Raw genomic sequence first — 22,639 nt, 5'->3', positions numbered from 1 at the left:
CTCCTCCTCCTCCCCCTCCCCAGGTTGGCTAAAGAACTGCAGGAGAAGAACCGCGTGATTCAGAGCCTGCAGAGCCAGTTAAGAGGCCAAAGTCCCAGCAGCCACCACAGCTCTCACTCTGATCTGTACCACTCAGACAGGACTTCCTCCTCTTGCTACAGCAGCCCGACTACACAGGGTGGCAGTCGAGCACACAGTAAGCACAAAGACTGTATGTTCATACGAGCTTCGGACTAAATGTAATACTTAAATATAGTCCGACTAATGCCAAGTCAAATTATAGTCTTAAGTGTCACAGACGCTGTACCCAGCCAGGTACAGTGTGTACCGGACTGCACTAGGATTAACTCAGTTTGCTCCATTAAAAATGCATATTTTTCCCTTATCTTGCCTCTGTGGTATATTGAGATTACCTGAATCCTTGTCCACGGGCCCCGGCAAGCCTAGTCACAGCCTGTAACGGCACTTATTTTCCACTCAGATCCATTCTGTTGCAGCGAGGCGTCCCGCAGGACAAAGCATGCCGACCAAGGGCAGAGCAGGTGTCCAGTTTCAATCCACCTCCACTTAAAGTTGCATTATTCAGTGGCACCTATCCGGTTCAATCTTCAAATTGTGTTTCCCTCGGGAAAAGAGACAGTGGAGGCTATTACAGCGACAAGTGAAGCATGTAGATACGCGAGAGGTTTCGCAGAGGGGCCCGAACTCACCTTACTGTTAGTGCTACAACGCTGTAGTTGCAGACACTTAACCTGTTTGGCTCCTTTACATTGCAGTGGTTTATCTTGTTCTGTTGCTACTTGTGTTAGTGTAGAAGATACTGTGGAAGGTGGAGCCATGACCTAGTGTAAATTTAGGGATTTAATAATGTGTAATGAGGAGCAACGCTAAGGTTTTTCACACAAAAATGATGTCAAAAGAGCACCGGAAATGATGGTGAATATCTATATTTTACGTTCACCTGTTTCCTGTACATGTTTAGGCCAGCGACACCGCACCGACTGGACAGGAGCGGCTGTCCCTCCCGTAGGAGGAGCTCAGGAGGAAGGTGTGTCCAGTGCGAGCAGACTGCAGGGCCTGCAGAGGGAGAACGGCCGACTGCAGGAGCAGCTGAGGGGCAGCGAGGAACTCAACGCCACCCTGCGCAGTGAACTGGACCTGCATCGCTCGATTATGGCCCAGACCAGCTCCCACCATCAGGAGCAGGATCACAACCACGACCAGGACGGATCAGGGCCTCAGACGGACACACAAAAACGAGACGGAGACGCTGGCTCACAGAAAAACGCTGGTGAACCGCCTTGTGCGATGAATTCAGGTAAATACGGGGTCGGTAGATAGTGTTAGTTAGTTAGTTAGACTTTCCATTTAATAACGCACTTAAACGAGTGTAGACTTCGGCTTTGGTTATTTGAAAACAAGCTAATTGTGGTTTGTGCTTTGTATGTTCACGGTGTAGCAAAAAAAAAAAAAAAGTGCCAAAAGAGGCCCTTTACTGATTTAAAGTTCAGTTTACTCGTTATAAGCTTTCCAAAGTCTGGAAAAATGACGGATGTCGTAGTGAGGTCAGCCGGGTTATCTCAGCTTGGGCTTGGAGAGAAAAGAAAGACAAGGACATTTACCATCAACTGTGGGTTTGACAAAAGAAGTCATTCAGTTGCATTATGGGAAATGTGGTGTCGCTGTTTTTTAGCATTTACCCATGCTACGGATAACAGTGGGATATCTCGGCCTCTGCTGCTTAGATATTGTCTCTTCCGGTTTTAATCTGTCTCTTTTAAGCCATGTTTTTTATCGAAGTGCAGTATAAATCCACTTAGCCCTTTTAATTCAGCCTTGGGCATGTGTGTCTGTCAGACTTGCTGGGAGAACACCTACAGGAGATCCGAGCTTTGCGGCAGCGGCTGGAGGAGAGCATTCGCACCAACGACCGTCTCAGGGAAAAGCTGGAGAAGAGACTAGCCGAGGTGGAGAAAGACCCAGGTACGCACCCGAAATCACCCGCATGTGTTTCTTTCTCTCGCTCTCCGTCAGAGTGATTTATTAGAAATGAGTCGTGCCGTTATTCGCTGACGTGACGAGCGTGTGTGTGTATGTGCTCGTGCTCAGCAGCCACTAACATCTTCATCCACGGCAACGAGGAGCAGGGTCAGCTGGCCAATGAGTTGCGATTCCTCTGGGGACAAAACCAAGCCCTGAAGGATCAGCTCAATATGGGGTCTAGAGGTAAAACACACACACACACACACACAACACACACACACACACACACAACACACACAAGCTCACTTTGACCTAGAATCAGGAAGCATACCACACCTTTTCAGCCTGTAGAGCAATAGAGGTAGAGAGAAAATGCTTTTCCAGATACCCATTTGCCGAATCTCTCACTAATACAGTGCTAACGTCCTGATATTTGCCATTTCCTCCAGACAAGCAGAAGGAGAACGAGAAGCTACGGGAGACTCTGGCACGGCGGACGGCCAAACTGGAGCAGAGCAGGAAGGAGTGCGAAACTCTGAGGCAAGAAAACAGTCGGCTGCAGGAGAGGCTGGAGCACAGCAGCCAGGAAAACGCACAGCTGCAAGACACACTGCACTACAGCAAGGAGGAGCTCCACAGGTACACACACACACACTGTCATTACTGCTCTCCTCCATGCAACCTGAACCTACACAAGGCTGCTAATTACCATTCTAAAGAGTCATTACTATTACTATTATTCCGTACTATTTGTACAACTCAGAAACGTGATAGTCTATTATTTGGAGGCTCGTCCATGAACGCACGCACGCATACGTACCGTAATGATGGTACGTGACCTCTTGCCCCAGGTCCTACTAACACAGCTGAGTGGGGCCGACACCCGAAACCTGGAGTCTAGTTTACTGTCAGATCACTTCTCCTCTCCCTTTCCTTACCTTGTGTCCTCATTGTGTGTGGTTTTGTGGCCTAGTATATAAACAAGGCCCATTGTTGTTGTATTTTTGTGATTTTTTTAAGGAGATTTAATTTCATTTAAAATGATACATTTCACCCAGAGTTTACACGCAGTTGCCAGTGTATTAAGTACACCTGACTAAAACTAATGAATAGTAAAATCTAACTCAGCAGTCCAGAAGGAAATCCAACCATCATGAGGCTTTTAGTGCTCAGTTTTTGTTGGAGCTGCTTAAGAGAGCCGTTGATTCAGCTTTATTACTCGTACTGAATGGTGTTTCTCTGTCTGCTTTAATATAAATGGACTGACGACAGTTCAGAAAACTCTTTTCAAGTGAAAATTGAAGCGGTTATAGAAAATAAAAATTGGGGCAAAACACAAATGACTTCCTGCTTATGTAACGGTTCTTCAAATACATTTTTTTTGTTTGAGCTGCATTGCCACCAGGATGCCCCAACAAATTACAGATATTACCGATATATATGAATCTTCCATTTTTAAACCTTTTTTTTCTCATTGAATTTTGGTGTGTGTTTTTGTGTCGTGTGTGTGTGTGGATGTTTCCAGGCTGCAGTGTGAGGTGAAGCTCCAGAGGCAGCAGCTGTCTGACTCCCAGCATCTTCTGCAGTCACTGCGGGTGGAGCTGCAAGTTTACGAAAAGATCAAGACCGAATCTCAGAAACACAACGGTACTGCACGTTTTTAAAGAGCCTATCGACGTGTTCTGTTTGAATTACAACAGAGTGAGACAAGAATGACTCTGCAACAACTACAGATCATCTGAATTTTACAATGTTTTAGACCTTTAGCCTAGTCTTTGTAGCCAAACAATGGCTACAAACCTTTTATTTCTACCTTCGAGTTGGGCTCTGTTTTTATTCCTTCACAGCTGTGTGTATAATATTATTATTTGGGCACAGTATCAATGGTTTTAGGACTTTTTAAAGCACCTCACGGAGTAAAAAGCCCCGCTCTCTTCGTTAAGACTGGTCTGAACCTCTGTTTCCTGTAATGCTAATAAGATCACGTTTCCCTCTCCTTCATTCTTCCTCCAGAATCCGGCGAGTCGACCCAGGAGCCCGTCTCCGTCCCTCCCTCCGGCTCAGTGGACCTGAATGAGCTGCTGCTGGAGATCAGACACCTGAGGCTGCAGCTGGAGAGGAGCATCCAGACCAACACGGCCCTGCGACAGAGGCTGGAGGAGCAGCTGCTCAGAGGCCCCAACCGCTCTGAAACCATCAACATCAACTACCTGCTGTCCTCTCCAGGTACACACACACTCACTCCCCGTGACAGATGCAAAGACATTTAGACACGCACACAGGAAACCGCCGGCTCACGTCAGTGTTGGTTTTATTTTTGTCTTAGACGAAGGAGGCAGGTCACCAGGGCGGGAAGGCTGCGATGCTCTCCGTCACTCATTTCAGAGTCACGAGTACACCAGTGTCCTTCATGGTAAGAACACCTCATCACGATGTTTAATTACAGCAGCAAATACGAGCCTTTCCCGACTGTCAGTGTGTGTGTGTGTCTGAACGTGCTTTAACCTTTTCAGAGGAGAAACGTCACGCTCATTCGGAGGTCGACAAAGGGTCCGTCAGCAGCAGCTCCGGCGAAAGCGTCTCTGGTGCCCCCTCTCGCCTGGTGCCAGGCCACAGGATGTGGGCCAATCGCAACGGCCGCCATATTTTGGGTCTGATTGAGGACTACAGCGCCCTGCGCAAGCAGATCTCGGAGGGCCGTAAGCTGTCGCGCGACATGGACGCACAACTGCAAGAGTGTCTGCACACATTCAGACAGCAGGGCTCCGACAACAGGGTACAGCTGTCACGTTTAAGATGTTTAAGTTGCAGTTCGTGGTGCCCTGAGTGATAATCGGTTAATGTGAAGGGTGAACTAAGGTTTTGATACTTTGATAGGTGATGGAACAGCAGCATCTGAAGAGTCTGTCCGGCAGCATGAGCACCATGCAGCACGTGTTGGAAGAGGCTGGTCGACTGCTCAAACTGGTGTGGAGGGTCTCTTTGCCGGCTGGTTACACAGCAGGGGACAGCGGCAACAACCAGCAGGTAGACGTGCACAAACACACATACTGTGTCCGACCCAATCCTATTAAGTATCTACGGAAACCAAATCTTAATCTTCTCATCCTCCATATCAGGACGAGCTGCTGAAAAACGAGATAGCCAGACTGAAGAGCAGGCTGTCACAGCAGGAGAGGATGCTGAGCGGAGCCGTTAAACGCCTCCGAACAACCAACCAGCTCAAAGAGGGAATGGAAAGAGTCATCATCGATCAGTGTAAGATTATCTTCTTTTACTTAAGACCGTTTATACTCGACTACAGAGCTGCAAGCAGAAGGCAGTTTGTAAGAAGCTTTTTTTGATAAGCCATTTATCGTGCCAAACATTGTCTGCTTCTCTAACGGGAAAACAATCTTCTTTCACAGTTTCATGTCATTTTGTAGACTAAAGAATACTCAGCTTCAGCTCGACTGTATACCAGTATGTAAATAAAATCGTAAAGGGTATCTGACTTCTATATTTTCCTCTGTATAGTGTGTCTAACCCATGGAGTCTTGAAGAAAGCCAGGGGGAATTTAGAGGTGAGTTAACAAAAACAAACAAAAAAAAGCCCCATAAAATGTCAAACTTCTGTTTTTGTCCGCAGTGTTGACTTCTGCTTCAGTGAATCCCTCTTCTTTTCCTTCTCATTCTTTTAAAATAATGATAGACAAATTACTGTACCCTCATTGGCCTGAAAGGCTTGTCTGGAGGACCAGACGAAGGTTAGTGGGGTTGAGGAGCAGGCTTTGACAGTGATCTGATGCATGAGACCCATGAGACCCTGTTGATTTGGTTTCCTTTATTGCATGAAGCAAATACCAAAATATGATCATAAGATACTCGGAGTTGCCAGTTTATTTGGTAATAATAATAATCATGTAATAAATCCTACTATTATGTCTATTTTGATACTTTGATTAAGGTTTAGCTGGCCATACGTACTAAACTGTAAATATATCATTGTGTTTGAGTGACTGTGTGGAAAATGATGTGTGTATTATGATGCATGATCAGCTTTTTCTACTTGTGTGAAGCATCTTTGAAAGAACAGTTCGACATTTAGGGAAATGCGCTTATTTGCTATCTTGTTGAGATTTATGCTCTTATAGCTGTGAAGCCACAACGAGGAGACTGGAAGTAACAGCGAGTCCGTCTGTTCAAAGGAAACAAAAAACTCTGCCTACCAGCACCTCTAAAGCTCACTAATTAACATATTATTGTTTGTTTAAACAAAAATCAAAGCGTTTGTGCTGGTTGGCTGACGACGAGACTCCATAAAGGCGACCTGCCAATAGCACACAACTTATGCCTTTACACTGGTTTTTGTTTAGATTAAACAAACATCTAAAGTGTGCTGGTAGGTTGATTTTTGGACAGACAGGTTAGCTGTGTTAATGCTAAGCTAACCATCTCAAGAAAGCAAACATGCTCTTTTTCCAAAATGTCTATTTCTTTTAAACAAGATGTAAGATGCATGTGTCTGCAGGCAGTTGTAAAAACACCGCTGTGTTTATTTTTGCCTTCAGCACCAACTGGTTTTGCGCTGCATGTAAAGTGACTGCTTGTGTCTGCAGGCTGATGTTAGTGTGTTGTCAACTTCTGTTTTTTTATTTCAGGAGGTCCCAGTGAATGGCCAGTAGGGGACACTACAGACCCTCAGCCTGAGCAGATAAATGTCCCTGTTTGTGAACGGACTGCTGGCGGACACTCTGAATCCTCAGAGGATCACAACAGTGATGCGTATCGTTATCAGCTGCAGCTACTAATCTGTGCCTTACAATGCTTGTTATAAGTGGGGGTTTAGGCTCTAATGTTCATCAGGCCTTATCCTGCCTTTCTGTCCTGCTGTAAAACTGTCACCTTATTCTCCTGATATTAAGCCTTTTTGTACTACAATTGCACATGACTTGCCTATAATTTGATTTATTTTAGGTACTGAAGTTGTAAAAAAACTTTTTAAAAGAAAATGCCTTTGTAAATAGTAATTCCTGCAATTTAAATGTTTCCTTTTATATGATGCATATAAGAACATGAAAATGTATTTTATTACTGACTTTATTGTTTTCACTTTAATTGGTTCAGGCCTCCCGTGTGTTAAAGGAATTATGTGCAAATGCAGTAAAGACAAGTTTAATGACAAAATCCAACTGTGGTACAAAAGTCCCTTTATTAGCATATACATTTTTTTTTAAAGTACAAATATTGGCAGCCACTTAAAAATGTGTACATAGATGAGCAGAGATAAGAAAATAGCAAAGTTCAGATCAGAAAAAGTATAGTGCTGCTTTACAGAGTAAGATGTAGTACATTTAGTCATTATACATGAGAGGATTATATTTGAAAGGTCTAATTTCTTAAGTAGCACTTGAAACGTGTCTGGTCAAAGTATCGTCAAAGTGACCTATAAAACTAGGTCTTGGAAAGATAAACCACAGTCGGTGACTGATGTTTAGTAGCACCAAGATCTCTTCATAATACGTGTTTGTTCGGACAATCCGGCAGCTTCTCATTGGCCTTCTAAAGTAACACTTTGGTTGTGGTCGGATTAAGTTAACAGCAGTTTTGGCAAAATGAAATGATCAACTAATATGGCTCCAATCAATTATATTAGAATAAACACACTCACTCCAGGTCACACATTTGTGCTATTTTACCTACTGCAATAACTGTAAAAATGAGGCATAACACCAGAGAGTTGTTTCTGATTGCACTACTGGAGGTACAAAAACAATGTTGGCTTTCAGAATTGAGTCTTCTGCTGGAAACATACATCTATCTCTGCACAAGTCTGACAAAGGCCTGAACAAGCTGGATGAACGGCTCCTGACCTTCATGGCTCGCCTTGGAGCCCGGCGTGGGTGGTTTGGACTGGGTGGAGGGGAGGATGCCGCTGGCAGGAGATGATGGAGAGCCCCTGCGGAAGTGGCGGGACAGGCTCGAGAGGAGAGTGCTCTGGAAGAAAGAAGAAAATCTAGTTTAATATTTTATATTTAGTACATCACAAAGTGCAAGTTATTTTTGTCTACAGCTCGTAGACAATAAGACAGAGTCCATTAGTTTCTACTATTGAGATACAAATATATTGTTTCAGTTTTAAACATAAATGCTCAGTAAATAGTTTTTGGACAACAATAAAGGTCTGTGGCAAGGAGGAATAAGCTATAACAGGCATTGGATACACAAGTAATACTTGTTGATTTTTTGACAAGATAATTACAGTGTGTTTGGGCCATTTTAAAAGGAAAAATAAACAGAAGACTTAAAGAAAGACAGGCTAAGAGAGATGTGATGACTGACCAGTTCAGAGCTGAGCTCCTGTTTGAGCCTTTGTTTGTCTCGAGGTAGGATGGACGGATCTTTGAGACACCGAACCGCCTGAGAGATCAGCACGTAGAAACAGTTCTCCATGGTAAACATCAGCAATGACCTGAAGGAATAAAGAATCTCAATTTAATGTCCTAAAGCCAACAAATAAGTTCATAAATGAAAAATCTGACATTCTGGGAAATGCAGTTTTTTGCTTTCTTGCTGAGTTAGATGAGAAGATTGATACTCTAATGAAGCTACAGCCAGCAGATGATTAGCTTAGCCTAGCATAATGACTGAAAGCAGAGGGAAACAGCTCACCTGGCTGTCTGAAGGTAAAAAAACCTTTATACAGGTTAAAAATATATAATAAATATAATGTGTGAACTGTTGGGCAGATTTTCTTCCCTTTAGACAGAGCTTTGATTACAGTCTATGCAAAGCTAACTGTAGTGGTAGAAATCTTCTCATCTATCTTGGCAAGAAAGCATTGAAGTGCACTTGCATCAGAACTTCCTGTGATAAAAGTCAAATAATATTAAAAATAAAGTAGCAGGAGGAAGGTTTACTCACTTCAGAGCTTGGATCTCCTCCGATGAGGCCAGTGAGGTTATGCTCAAGGAGACCGGCTCTTTCTTCTTCTCCATCTATGAACAAACGGCACATAGGCAATCAGTGATCTACTGTGAGTCGACTGCAGCTGAAGTTGCCCGTGATTGCATGAAACATCTACCTCGCTCAACATGCTCAGGGCCACGTTGATGGTGGCCAGCAAGGTTCCAAATGAAGGCGCCACATCAGGGTCAAACGCCGGGGTTGTGAAGCTGAGCACAAACAGGGTTCGATACTCTGCCAAGTCCATACTCTGCACAGACAAACAGGCAGACACGTGTGGCACAGGTTCATATGACGCTGATAATCAGGATAAAAACAAATAATTAAACGAAGTTTGCATGCTTGTTTCAGCAGAACAAGCAGGCTGACCTGGTCCAGGAGTATCTGGCAGCAGTCTGGAGTGAAGTGCTGCAGAGTCGCCAGGGTTTTGCTGAGGATCTTCAGAAGACTGCACTGCACCGCCAGCAGGGCCTTCTGCTCGGCCTCCTCTCTCTCCCCTCCACCCGCTACCTCTTTAGACGGGGTTTGGGGGCCCCGCTGCGTCCTGGAAAGGGGACCAGGGGGCAACGCCTCGCCGTTTTTAGCCTGAAAATAAACCAAAACAAATATAAAACGGTTATTTGGCTGCTTACAATGACACTTTTTCATTCACATGGGTTATAATACAGAATAAAATAGAAATCTAATGATGCTGCGGTGCCTGTCATCGAATCATGGAGGTAGAAAATGTCCCAGTGTCTGACCTGGAGGTAGTGATGAAGCATCTTCTTGCTGTGGAGCAGATACGTGCAGGTCTGGCACAGATAACACAGATTGACCTGCATGGAGAGACAAAAACACTGAATAACTGAATGCTTGAAGTGGAACTGCTGTGGCAGCTCTCTACTGAGGAGCTTTCCTTTGGACTTGCCTGAACATCTCGCAGCAGTTTGGGCAGGTGAAACTGCCACTCCTTACAGAAGCTGGAAAGCTGCAGCAGGAAACCGACCGTGTGATCCGCCTCGTCCAAACACGCCAGGCTCTGCACTGTTCGCACAGCGTTCAGACACTGAGCAGGAGAGAAAAGGTACAAAAGGTGAAGATTAGTAAGAATATGGTCAACAAGAAAAACAACAGTGGTGAATGCAGATGTGTTAAATTTAGTTTTTTTTCCTGCCATTGCTTTGCTTTTTCTTGAACGTATTGCTACAACAGCAACATTTATGGCAAGTTCATTTCTGTGGTTTTAATGCCAAATGAATGTTAAAAAATATCGATTGATGTAAGGACTTAAAGTCAGAAAAAAATTGTTGATTACTTGGTCCACAGAACATTAATCGCTAATAATTGTGATAACAAAATAAAAATGGAAAAAAATAATAAAAATAAAAAAAAGCTGGTTCCAGCTTCTGTAAATATGGGAATGTGACTCTTTGATTGTAGTAGAGTGTGGTTTTAAGTGATCCATAACTAAATACCATTGTGTACTTGGATTATTGGTCGGACAAAACAAGCTGTTTGAGTAATTTTAAGTAATTAATGCAATAAGACAACTACAGTCATACCTGTAGAATGCGTTCTTGATGTACTCCGACAAAGTCCAGGGCTTCGTTGATGAAGTTGTACCGCAGAGTCTTGAGCAGACTCTCCATTAAAGACATGCAGAGGCGGTACACCCCCGGCCAGCAGGCGGAGTCCTGGGACTTTCTGGAGAAACTCTGCTCAGAGACACGGATATGTTGAGTTATTATATCATGTCCATGCAGGGCTGTGTCTTTGTCATTAAGCAATGCTATGTGACAGAGAAATATTCCTGTAAATAGCTATGATTTCATTTTTATTACCTGTGACGCTCCGTTTGAAGACCCCTCATAGACACTCAGAAGAGGGAGGCAGATAGTTTGGATGACTCCTGCTCCAGCAACAGCTGCTGCCCCCTGGAGGACAAATGAACACACCCTCAACATTTGACATCTTAAAATTGATTTAAAGGATTTATTTTAAAACATTAAAATCATGAGGCTGTTAATATTATTTACCATATTTTTTTTAATATTAATCCCTCTATGCTGCCGTAAATTAGAGCACCAAATGCCCAGAAGATTGGTTTCTTCAGAAGAAACAAAGGCAACACATTGCTCATTTTGCTCTTTTCACAGCAATCATTGGCAATAAGAAAAATATAAAATAACAAAAGCCTTAGACTTTACATTTCACAGTAGAGGAGTGTTTCTGTGTCTACCTGAGGAGTGCGGGCCAGTGTGAGCAGCAGGTGAAGTGCAGCCTCAGTGAAGTAGAGGTTGTGTTTGGATCGCAGGCTGAGCTCAACAGCGCTGAGCACAGAGGGGAGGACTGGGACCTTCCTCATGACTGAGACCCAGTGCTCGCCATCCTCATCGGTGCGACACAGCTCCTTCGCTAAATGCAGTGCTAGCACACACACCTAAAGAAAGAGAAGTGAAAAACAATCTTAAATTAGCTTTATGTTGGATTTGCTGTACACAATCTGCCAAAGAGATGTGATAATGTGAAGACAATGTGTCACTAGTGGACCATGGACAGCAGCTAGAGCCAGATATTTCCCTCAAGAGTTGGTAGAGACCAAACGGAGCTAAAAGAGAATGGACTTTGATACCTGCTGGATGTGTAATTGTTTGCTAACAAGTTCCCAAAATCATCTTAAAGGGTAAATTGTGTTCACGACTTGTTTCTGCTGCCCCCAAGTGGCCAAAAAATCATGACTGTAGGTTTAATAACTAAAATGTATCAGTAAAAGATCAGTGATTTTCCAAAGCCTTTCTGCTCCCACAACATTGTGCTTCAACATTAAATAACAAAGAATTTTTTTTCCTCTAGGAAGATAGAAGTTAAATGCTGAAAATTGAGCTCATGGGCTTGAATATGAAACTGACTCTTTGACTCCTCTGAAAGGAGAGTTGTGTAAAACACCATCTATAAACAAACTCTTCTGTGCGTCACCCCTCCCTCCGCTCACCCCATCTCTTTGGTCCTTCCGCGGGCCACGAGGAGAATCCGTCTCCATGCTGTCCTCATCCTCCGCCGTTTCTGCGGTCTGGCTCATGTGACGAGTATTGTCAATGAGCGCCAGGGCCTCGTCTTTCACCGTCTCACACACAGACAGCAACAGCTGGGGCAGCTGGGAAATATCTCCACCTAGTTGACAAATTAATTCATTAATATTCAGATTGAACTACAGACGAATGCAACATTAGATTCAAACACGGACAACAGAAGACACACACGCTTCTTACCGTTGAGTCCCTGAATCTGCAGCACAGAAATGAGTGCAGAGAAGATTTTAGCTTTGGTCCTCTCCATCATCTGCTGGTCGGCTTGCAAGACACTCTCCAGGATCAGGGAGAGGGGAGACAGGATGTCAGGAGCTGTTGCTACCACGCTGGAGACCGGAAGACAGCAGTAACAGAGTTTATTAGAGATGAAGGAGAGGTCAAGCGTGCACGGTTGAGGATGACTTTAACGAAGCCTATCAACTTCCTCTGTCAAATGCATGAATACACACCTTCTCCACTGTTTGAGGAGGATGAGTAGCAGAGTGGCCATCATGGACCCAATACGAAGACATGGCACAGACATGGGTGTAGTCAGCTGACAGAGACAGAAAGTGGTTAGAACGTAAAGCAGCAATAAAAGGAAGAGAGATACAGAGAGACACCACTAGGACAGTATGATAACTTACAGCAGCTTTGGTCTCATCCAGGACGTCCATGAAAAGTTTCAGTTTGGTCGAATCGTCTGTTAGCTGCATCACATCGGACTGAAAACAATAATAAAAATAAAAATAATAAGCCATCTTTTTCAGCATTTTTAAACTTCTTTCTCCAGACTATTTTTCGTTCTTGAAATAACTATTTCTGTCACTTTTCATATAAACAGAAAAACAACAAAAAACTATGACTATCCCTATATTATATAGTATAGTGTAGTACATAGTATATATCATACCCCCTTCTCTGATTCTGATTGATTATACCTTATATCAGAACCTAAAACCTCAAAATCATGATTGGGTTTGCTGTAACATACATGGCTAGTGGAAAGAATCAGCAGCATCCGCCAGGCAGAGATCAACATCTGGGTCTCGGGGAAGTAACAGATGCCTTCCTCCTCCATCTCCGCTACATGGCACACCAGAGACTTGACATACTGGGACCAGTATTCATATCGTCGTGCATTGGAAAACTTCTGAAGCCCATCTTTCAAAGACTGCTCCAAGGAACCACTGCAAAAACACAGACACAATTAACACCGGTTATGTGAGATTTGAGACTGTGAGCTGTCGTCTGTAAATGACAGTGATCATTTTGGGAACACATTTATTACATTAGGGATTCTAAAATTACCTGACAACATAGTAGATCTCCAGGCCGATGATTTTCATGACAAAAGCACAAGTCTCCAGAACGCATGGCTGAGGGTAGAAACACAATTCTTGAGTTGACATACTTGAACTCCAGTTACTCATGTAATCATTAGAAGAGTGTAAAAAAGAGCTAAATACCTCTGTGGTATCTGAAGGTGGAGTGAGGGTTCCAAAGAGAGGCGTTGTCAGATTTTCCCAAAACCTTTCTCTGTGTAAAAAAGCAACCATATATTTATCATACTCAGGGTTTCAAAACATCCAGGTTAGAGTAAGAATCTGAAATAATGCGCTTACTTTTTACGTAAGACAGAAATGGCGCTATCTCTGCGATCCTGCCAGAGGGCAAGAAGGAAAGCCAGGGCCGCTCGGTGGAGCAGCGGAGGACACCAATACTTCCCCTGCTGTTTGGAGTCAATCAGGTCCAACACCACATGAAGACAGCTCCACTCGCCAAGCAGAAACTCCTACGGGTTAAAAAAAAACAAGTACAGATATTCTGAATGCAGAGGCAGCAGCACAAAATGTAAAAACAACTACACTACTGCACATTTCCCTGCAGTTCATACCTTTGACCCCTCGCTTCCATCTTTGACTTCCAGGTTGAGGAAAAGCTCAATGAGGCCAGGCTGGGTTTCCACGGCAACGGTGAGGAACTCAAGGATCATGACCTTGATCCTCATGTCTTCTGTCTTGCTCTGCAGCCGAGTGAGGAACGCATCCCGGATGGCTGCTGCGTCATTACCAAGGCAAGCGTAGACTGACATGGGAGCCACCTACAGACGAAATATAAGCTCAACATCAACATTTGCTGTTGTACAAAACAACAATATAACATCAAGTCCAAAACAAACCCATCACATACAACACATACTGTATGTGCATATTGGAAGTACTTACTGTGGCGAGCCTTTTCAGCAACTGGATGGCCAGGCGAGGCAGCGCTGGGTCATGTTTGTGGTAAATATACTTGGCCAAAACAACTATAAGATTGTTGCCATGGCCACCATGTTGCGTCAGGGCCTGCTCCAGAGGGGACACAACGTCCGATGGCGGCTTCAGGCGGATGACATTGTTGGTGACAGAGAAGGCCAGTTTGACTGTCTGGATCAGGATCTGACCAGGACCCTCGGAGCCACAGCTGGACAGTGTCGGAGAGAAAAGACACGAACATATAACTACTGAAAGTTCCAAACATGACACAATTAGTCTGTGTAAAAAAATATGGACGGTTTTGAGCTAATTATATGAAACTAGGTATGAACACTCCTCTGTTCACCTGCTGGGCTGTGCAGCAAGGACCACATCTATGGTGTCCACTCCCACTCCCATGATATTGACGACTGCCTGTCCAGCCTCAGTGTTTGCCAGGCTGTAGATACACAGAGACTGCAGGGTGGGGGTGCTGCATCAAGGAAGACAAGAGTAAAAGGAGTCAGTCAATGAATTAATTAATTAGGGCAGCAACCAACAATCATTTTCATGACTCACTTAACCCCACAAAATATCAAAAAACAGTTTCTAGTTTTGCTGAACCAACAGTTAAAAATCAATAATACGGTATTCACTTTACTATCATAGATTTAAAAAAGTACATTTGAGAACTGGAACCAGTAAATTGTGGTCATTTTGTTTGGTAAAAAATAACTGATTGTTAAAATTTATGATTTATGAACTGATTAATCAAATTGCAGAATGGAGATAAACACTTTTAATATAAGCAAGCACATAGACCTTGCTGAGAGCTGAGATTGTTTTGTCAGCTGCTGTATTAAAAAGTCAAGAATGAATTGTTGAGCTCAATTTTTAATATTAATTAACAGAAACACACATCAGAACACGAAAGTACAGTTGTATAAATCAATGTGAAACCTTAAATAGAAAGTAAGACGTTATTGTCTTCAATGTTCACCCGACTGAATTTACAGAAAAATGTGTAGGCAGTGAAAACACTTCAACACTTTAATCCCAACATATTATGCTTACCTGCCCTGATCCTCTCCCTCTGGGCTCAGATTGAGGATGGCATGGATCAGCTCCAAAATCAGACAACCTGCAGCAACATAGACAGTGTTCAGTTTTTACTTCAATTTTTTTGCAGTCTGGAAAAAAGAAACATGGCACCACTGTAATGTCAGACATGTGCCCTGACCTATCCTCTCTCTGACTCCATAGGTGTTGTAACGCCACTTATGATACGTTGGCAGCATCTCCTTTAACACCAGCAGCACACAGGGGATCAGGCCTTTGTTCTGAGTGCTGCCCAGCTGACCCTGAAATTAACCACCAGGAAGAGAAGAGAGACGAGATTTATATTATGGCAGCAGGACACCACGTTTATAGATTCATTTTATATAAAATGGCACTGTTCAGATACTACAACTGAATGACAGCCAGAAAACAGCTGTGTATATCTAATTTGATGAAAACTGTGATTACCTTGACCAGAGTTGTAATGAGACGAAGGAAGGCGATGGTAACAGCGTACTCCCCCCTGGGCTGCTCAATCTGGACCAGCAGGTTGCCATAGTTGCCTGCCTTCATCCCTTCAGCACTAGACAAAAAACACAGTTTTGTTCAATGCTTTTTCCTACTTCTCCCAAAACATGAAAGTCTGATATTCTCCAGGCAAATGATCATGAGGCAGTACACACTTTGAGATTTTTACTTTACCTTACACACTGAGCCATGCTCGTCAAAGGGTTGGAGGCAAAGGGGAGGAAACCTGTGTGGTGCAGACTGGACCACACCTGAAGGTAGAAAAATATATGAGGTGTGAGAGGAGGACTAAAGAACAGTGACTTTAAATCTTAATTTTACTTCCTGCTCAGACAGGAAGTATCCAGCAAACCCACCTTCCCAGGCATCCTTGCAGCGAGTACGGAGAGGCAGTTCACACAGGAGGCGATCACATCCACTGGAGGGTTGATGACTGACGTTAACCTGACAGACAAAACACGCAAACCACCAGACAAAGTCACTCCTGGTTCCTAGACTGTTTCCAATAGGAGGAACAAAAAACAACACACTTAACAGTTTGATAAGTGTCTCTTTAAAGTTTATATTACCTCTGCAGCAACATGTAGATGCGTGACGTGAGAGGCAGCAGACAATCCGACACAGTCCAGTCTGTGCTTATGATCTTATGGACCAGATCCAGGATGGGCTTCACACGTGCACAGTGAGCTAGTACATCTGGCAAGAAAAAGCAGATAAACACAGACATGTTCAATTAATCATATGTCTTCAGTAGGAACGAATGGGCCGAGAGCCACAGACCAGCTGGGCTGTCGGTTTTGGTCTTTTCTTGTTGACAATAACAACGATTTTCAATATTGTTAGCCTAACCCTTTTAAAGAATGTATATATGTGAACAACAGTTGTGTACCTGCAGTTGAGACCACGTGAAGCAGCATCTCCACCTCACAGGTAAAGAGGGTCCAGGAGCTGTAGGAGTAGTCCCAGCGAACCACGTAGCCCTGCTCGCCTCCAATCATCACCTGACCCAGCACTCCCTGAGGCATCCACAGGTTGGTCTGCCCTGTGCCTGATGGTTGAGACCAAACATTATGGAGGAAGTACATCACGATGAAATTTAAATATTCAATATGCAAACGTTCAGACATTATGACATTTCTGGGCACACTAAATAGAATAACATTTTGTATCTGTATTAAAACCAAACACTTACTGAGAGGGTAGAGGAGCTTTGGTGTTTGTCTCCTCCATAGTGTCTCATCATCCTTGGAGATGATATCATTGGGCTTGTGTTTGTAAACTTGCGTGTAGAAGGACATCTTATCCAAAAAGTTGTACACCTGTCACATTACAAAAGTAGAACGTTAAACAATTTAGATAAAGCAGGGTGGAGTGTGTGTATGTCTGTCTGTATATGTGTGAAACCTACCTTTTTAACGGTCGACTTGTTTGACAAAAGAGCCGTTAGAAGCTGGAAAAGTGGTCCTATCTTATGAGGGAACATCCCAACTGCGCTGTCCAGGATCATTCCCAATCCCATGTTTGGCTTCTGGGTTAAAAAGTTTGACAAACAGAATAGATTATTGACTGTTGACATTTGCTTTTATCCAACTTTATCTCTAAAGAGCCTTCTTGTCTTCATTTTTCCTCACCATTTCCCAAAACACTTCAGCCAGACTGGGAGCCGAGAGAACTTCACAAGCAGCATCGATCAGGTGGGAGCCCTGTGTCACCACACCGTCAGTCTGTCACATGATAAGGAAAGTTATCAGCACAGGTTACAAATATGGATGCGAGTAAGGAAGGTTAACATATACACACACATGTAAAATCTGGGCGTATACCTGTAGGCTTTCCTCTTCAAAAGAAGTGACCACAAATGAGAGCAGACCGTAGATACACATCTTTGCTGTGCTTGCTGTGCACTGGAGAGAAAGAATTTAATGTAGTATAAGAATACAAACATATGTGAGAATATACAGTGGTACCTACTGGTATGTGTATATTTGTGTTGCGAGGGTTTTTTAGTGAAACTTGTTATTTTCAGTGGTCAATTTTAGCAAAGCTGTTGACTGTTAAAACGCAATGTCTTCACTTCAACATCAGGCTTCAGTGCAGATCCAAACCACAGCTTGAGGCTCCTAATTATAAAACAAGAAGTCTGATTTAGCTCAGATTCTGACAATAAAGCCATAATGATCCCAGTGCAGCATGTTTCCCTACTGCCAAGTGGCTGTCATACTAGACATCTCATTAGAGACTGATTTAGGTCTGAGGCCCCATATGATTAAAGTTAATGACCTGGTAGAGAAAACCAGAAGCATTCTGAGCGCTGAGGATACGACCCTTGGCTCTATGGCCATGATTCAATCATAGGTTAAGACCTTGTAAAAGGATTTCCTTAACTTGATGTATTTCTACTCAGAAGTGTACAGCAACAGGATCTCATTTAAGCAGGTTTGGGTAATGGGAGCAGTAGAGAGAAATGGTTTAGGTAGCTGCAACAAGACAGTAAGTAAAAGAGAGACTGTTTTCCTTTAACTAAAAATTCTAAATTGTTTTCCACCTTCTTAAGAACTTTTAGGTTTGACCTGACCAAATCAGTGTGTATGTGTGTTGTCTTACATTATTTCCCGAGAACCCGAGGCCTTTCAGCATGGTTGAAATATACTTGAACACCCCAAGCTGCAGGGCAGTGTTGCCTATCCTCCTGATCACGGGGCTGGACTCGTCTGGTCGCAGTGTGTGTCTGAGCAGGACCCAGGCCAGTAGCACTGGCCCGTGATGAGGGATGTCACCAAATGTCAGCAGCAGCTGATCCATCTCCTGGAGGAAACAAACAAATCATTTTGTGTCATTTGAATGAATTAATGTTAGATATAATCATCGGAAAAATTAAGTAATCCAGTAGATCCACTACTCGTCTTGAAATACAGAATTAATGTTTTCCCAGAAAAAACCCGAATCATTGTTTTACTCAACTTTGTAGTTCTGCATAACTTTGAGCCTAATCAAAAAATCAGTTCTTTTGTTTTTTTCCGCCTGCACATTCACTGTTTCACTCCTCTACAGTTGCCTCACAGCATCTTTATTTGTGCTGAAATTAACTCTGGTCAAACCTTGATGACGTCAGGAGAACTGGAGAACTGATGCTGCTCTGTACAGTCCTCCAGGGCACACTTGTGCAGAAAATCTATGTCCATTCCTTCAACCAGGATGAGCGAGCTCAAATATCTGAAACATAACAGACATTACAGTTGACACACGGAGAATTAAATTCTATTTTCTTCCTACTTTTTACAGGGAATGAATTATTAAACAATGAATTAGATATATTGGCTGATAAATGCTTATTGCAGAAGTATTATTATTAGCCACTAAGTAACAAGAAATTGCAGTATAGAGAGATTATTTGGAAACGGTGATCAAAGTCACATACCACAAACAGACAGACTTCCTGGAGGACAGCTCACTTTAAACATGAACATAAACACTCAGATATAACAAGGCGCTCTTACCCAATGCGCTCCACCAGCGCGTCCATGCTCCTGTCTACTAGGTGTCTGTTGGTCTGCCGCAAACCAAAGCCTTCTTCTTTGAACATTTTGGTGAAGCTTAGCAGGTCCGACGGGCTCATCTCAAAGTAGGCGTAATATAGAAAGATGATCTCCAGCAGCAGAGACTGTTCTCTCAGACACTGCAGGAACCATAGCGACACCTGCCTCTCAGTCTAAAGAAATAAATAGATAAAAGTTATTTTACATCCTTTGATGGACAAGCATCACTATCAGTAATAACCGAGTAAAAAAAAAAGTCTTAAAAAGTGATTAACATGTGATATTTACATTAGATCTAGATTGCAATACACTGCATTAACCAAATGAACCAAATGATCACCATGAGGTTTCCGTGAGTTTCCCATGTTGGTGCTTCTGCTTTGAAAAGCTTCTCAAACTGCGACTGGTAGTTGCTCACTAGGTCCTTCTCCAGTTTATTAACACAGTTACAGTACTCAGCCTGGGCAAAAGCAAACACAAGCAGAGTTATTTTTACAGAAGTGACAACAAATAAACGTATTTTTAGCGAGAAATGTGCAGATAAAATTGTGTTCTTTTAATTTTCTGATGTGAAATCCAACTGCTTCTCACTCTGTAGGGATGTCGCTCATCCTGGAAGTATGTCAGCAAGAGCAGGACACATCTGAGTAGACACATGCGCTCATCGTAGTAATAGTCAGCGATCTGTGAATAAACACACATATGCAGATATAGTGATTGTAAGCTGAATCAAGCGTAACTATACAGCAGGTGTAAACGGTTTGAGGCATCTGTACTGACCTTCAGAAGCAGTGTTTGGCTTTGTCGCTCATCCTTGAGAACAACCTGTTCAGAAGACTCTGTTAGCCACAATCTCAATATCTTTCTTAATCACACCTTTTTACATACGTGATAAATGTATCAGTATCGTTATTTTTCTGTAAAAACTGCATATGCAGGTACTTTTTGTATGCTGTACAAGTGTACCAAAATACCAGACACAAATTTCAACAATTAAATAAATCGAAGTGGGAAGAGACACCTTTAACGAATCGCGGGTTCCTCCTGTAGTCCTCCTGTAGGTAGCATTGTAAAAGCTGCACACTCTGCTGCTCATCAAGACCCTGTGACATTATTAAAGCATTAAATCAGCATCAAATCATTTTGAAGATAGCAAATTATATATTTTACGTAAAACTGAAACTTCTGACTCTTACCAATAGTTTACTGATCCTCAGACCAAAGTCCTTCAATGGTTGTGCAACATCTTTGTTTTCCTTCACTTTCCCAGCAGAGGATGAGCTAGAACAAGTGATGCTGACAATTACCCTTCTGTTTGTTATGTATAACAGTGTATTTGATGTGAGGATCGAACTGCGACTTACCTGGGTGGCTTGTAGTAACTTAGTCCTTGATGTAGTCTGTCCCAGTGTCTGTCGAGTTCTGCCTCTATCTGCGCCTGTTCCCATCAAACATTTCACAATAAGACGAGGGAAAATCACACGTGTCATATTCTGTACTATCTAAATAAAAACATATCTTCTTCATACATATTATACAGTAATTGACTAATATTAACAACTCTGGGATTCTGGCACATCCAAACACAAACACTTAAACTTTCATTCAAACTACATACTGCTGTGGCAGCTGCACACACTCTGTATATAATAGTACATATGGAAAGAAGACATACCGGCTCTCGCAATGCAGATCTTCCTAGCAGTATGGTCCATAGTTCTCGACAGCTCCTGAGAAAATGATATATTATATTTAAGCAAAGTGAAAACTGACATTAAAGCACATTAAACAGGAAGGCAGCTGTGCACATTAGTACAATTTGACCTACCAGGAACATTAAGATGATGATAAACACTTGTTTTTCTTTCAATATCCCTGGTAAAGTCTTTTGATCTGTCAGGTATTTGACAGGTGCTGAATAAGCAGAATAAAAATGTATGCGCGTATGTCTAGTGATTGTATATACAAACCGTTCCCCAACTTTAACTTTTTCTTAAATATGTATAAATTACATGTAACGTGATAAAGTTTAACCCCTGATGTTCCATGTACCAGCTGGGAAACAGCGTTTGTATCAGCTGATATTGACACCGCAAAGGTGCAAAATTAATGGAAAAATGAGACAGAACAATAGAAAAGATGAACACACAGACACATGTGTTTATAAGGCTGACTTTCTAGCTTATAAAACTGCTGCATTTCCATTACATTTTTTATTTAAAATTAAAAACCTTCAGCTCATATGAACTGACGGTAAAATGTAGTTAATTTGATTTATTAACAAGTCGAAGGCTGAAGTAGTTTCCGTGGAGGCTCTTGGGACCGTTTTCAAACTTTAAACACACGAAGGGAAATATTTTCCATTCAAATAATCTGAGCTAAGTTAACGACTCATTGTCCTCTCGCTGCCCAAACACCAAACATCAGCTCTTACTCCTTTGTCACGACTGACCACCGTCGGTTATTGGAGCCAAGTGAGAGGAGGAACAACTAGAAACGTAAGCGCCGGGTGGTCGTCAAGTGAAAACCCCCCAGCGTTGCAGTTTTTAAGAGTCAACATGCTGTTGTTGACATGCGGCTGACACACCGCGCCGTTGTACAGCCATTCAAATAGCACATGCTAAGCTAAGTTTAGCGTGGCGCTAACCGCTCAAAAGACACCCCGTCAAGTAGAAATGTTACTGCTTGACACGACTTAACGAGCAGCCGCGTTGCGCAGACGTGTCTACTCGCTGGCAAACACTGCAACGGCTATTTAGAAAGAAGAAAAAGAACCCTTTGTGGACGTTTACTAAAGTTTGTTGCTCTCTGGTTACCTGACGCTCATCTCTGATTCCGCCATCTTCGTTCCTGCCGTGTGATTGGTTGCTCTGCCGCCTCGTCATTACCGTCATAGGCAGTTTCTTCTTCGTCTTCTTCTTCTTTGGCGTAGACCAACTGCCATCTTCTGGCGTGATAATAGTAATAATAATAATTATCGCCGTCGGATTACAGATATTTTATTAACTTTACGCTCTTCCTTTACTATATTTTAAGCAAAAAATTAAAGCATCAACTTTCCCTCTACACCTGACATCCAGTATGATTATGTTTCCGTGTATGCTAATATATTTGATTCATGTTTTATACTGAACTTCCTGTAATGCAAATACGTTTTTTTTTAATTCTTAAAATACTAAATATGCGCTTTCTTAACAAAACAATATCATAACAATGTATTTAATATTTAAAAATAATTATTTAAAAAAAAAAATAAAAAAAAAACACGCCTCTAATGGATTTATTTATTTATTTATTT

The 22,639-nt window shown here is 42.6% G+C and overlaps 2 protein-coding genes across 2 annotated transcripts in view; one reads left to right on the top strand and one right to left on the bottom strand.

Moving 5' to 3' along the window:
• Positions 1-6,774, top strand: part of cdk5rap2 (CDK5 regulatory subunit associated protein 2) — a 30,490-nt gene extending 23,716 nt beyond the window's left edge. Inside the window, exons 38-50 of the mRNA XM_035667497.1 lie at positions 24-196; positions 983-1,318; positions 1,858-1,983; positions 2,110-2,226; positions 2,433-2,622; positions 3,509-3,630; positions 3,997-4,209; positions 4,310-4,396; positions 4,497-4,759; positions 4,861-5,010; positions 5,103-5,241; positions 5,500-5,546; positions 6,624-6,774. Of these exons, the coding sequence (XP_035523390.1) occupies positions 24-196; positions 983-1,318; positions 1,858-1,983; positions 2,110-2,226; positions 2,433-2,622; positions 3,509-3,630; positions 3,997-4,209; positions 4,310-4,396; positions 4,497-4,759; positions 4,861-5,010; positions 5,103-5,241; positions 5,500-5,546; positions 6,624-6,647 (1,987 nt within the window). The 3' untranslated portion in view covers positions 6,648-6,774. The remainder of the gene's footprint in view (positions 1-23; positions 197-982; positions 1,319-1,857; positions 1,984-2,109; positions 2,227-2,432; positions 2,623-3,508; positions 3,631-3,996; positions 4,210-4,309; positions 4,397-4,496; positions 4,760-4,860; positions 5,011-5,102; positions 5,242-5,499; positions 5,547-6,623) is intronic.
• A 381-nt stretch (positions 6,775-7,155) lies between these two features.
• nup188 (nucleoporin 188) lies at positions 7,156-22,183 on the bottom strand. Its single transcript, XM_035668121.1, is given in 44 exon segments — positions 7,156-7,959; positions 8,305-8,434; positions 8,887-8,960; positions 9,047-9,178; positions 9,298-9,513; positions 9,672-9,746; positions 9,839-9,976; positions 10,473-10,625; positions 10,752-10,844; positions 11,150-11,350; positions 11,903-12,081; positions 12,180-12,325; positions 12,449-12,534; positions 12,626-12,703; positions 12,973-13,168; positions 13,290-13,357; positions 13,448-13,517; positions 13,604-13,773; positions 13,876-14,082; positions 14,207-14,447; positions 14,586-14,711; positions 15,293-15,359; positions 15,459-15,579; positions 15,746-15,860; positions 15,980-16,056; positions 16,162-16,249; positions 16,375-16,501; positions 16,695-16,853; positions 16,998-17,124; positions 17,214-17,333; positions 17,437-17,529; positions 17,629-17,709; positions 18,410-18,610; positions 18,904-19,018; positions 19,303-19,514; positions 19,682-19,801; positions 19,933-20,025; positions 20,122-20,166; positions 20,363-20,383; positions 20,385-20,444; positions 20,538-20,622; positions 20,706-20,779; positions 21,017-21,071; positions 22,158-22,183. Coding segments are annotated over 44 exon segments (5,241 nt in total). The 3' UTR covers positions 7,156-7,779.
• Between the last annotated feature and the right edge of the window lie 456 nt (positions 22,184-22,639).

This window comes from Morone saxatilis, unplaced genomic scaffold (assembly GCF_004916995.1).
Source record: "Morone saxatilis isolate NCDOM2014 unplaced genomic scaffold, NCSU_SB_2.0 Contig21, whole genome shotgun sequence".
In the NCBI taxonomy this organism is placed as follows: Eukaryota; Metazoa; Chordata; class Actinopteri; family Moronidae; genus Morone; species Morone saxatilis.
This window is presented reverse-complemented; position numbering and strand designations above follow the sequence as displayed.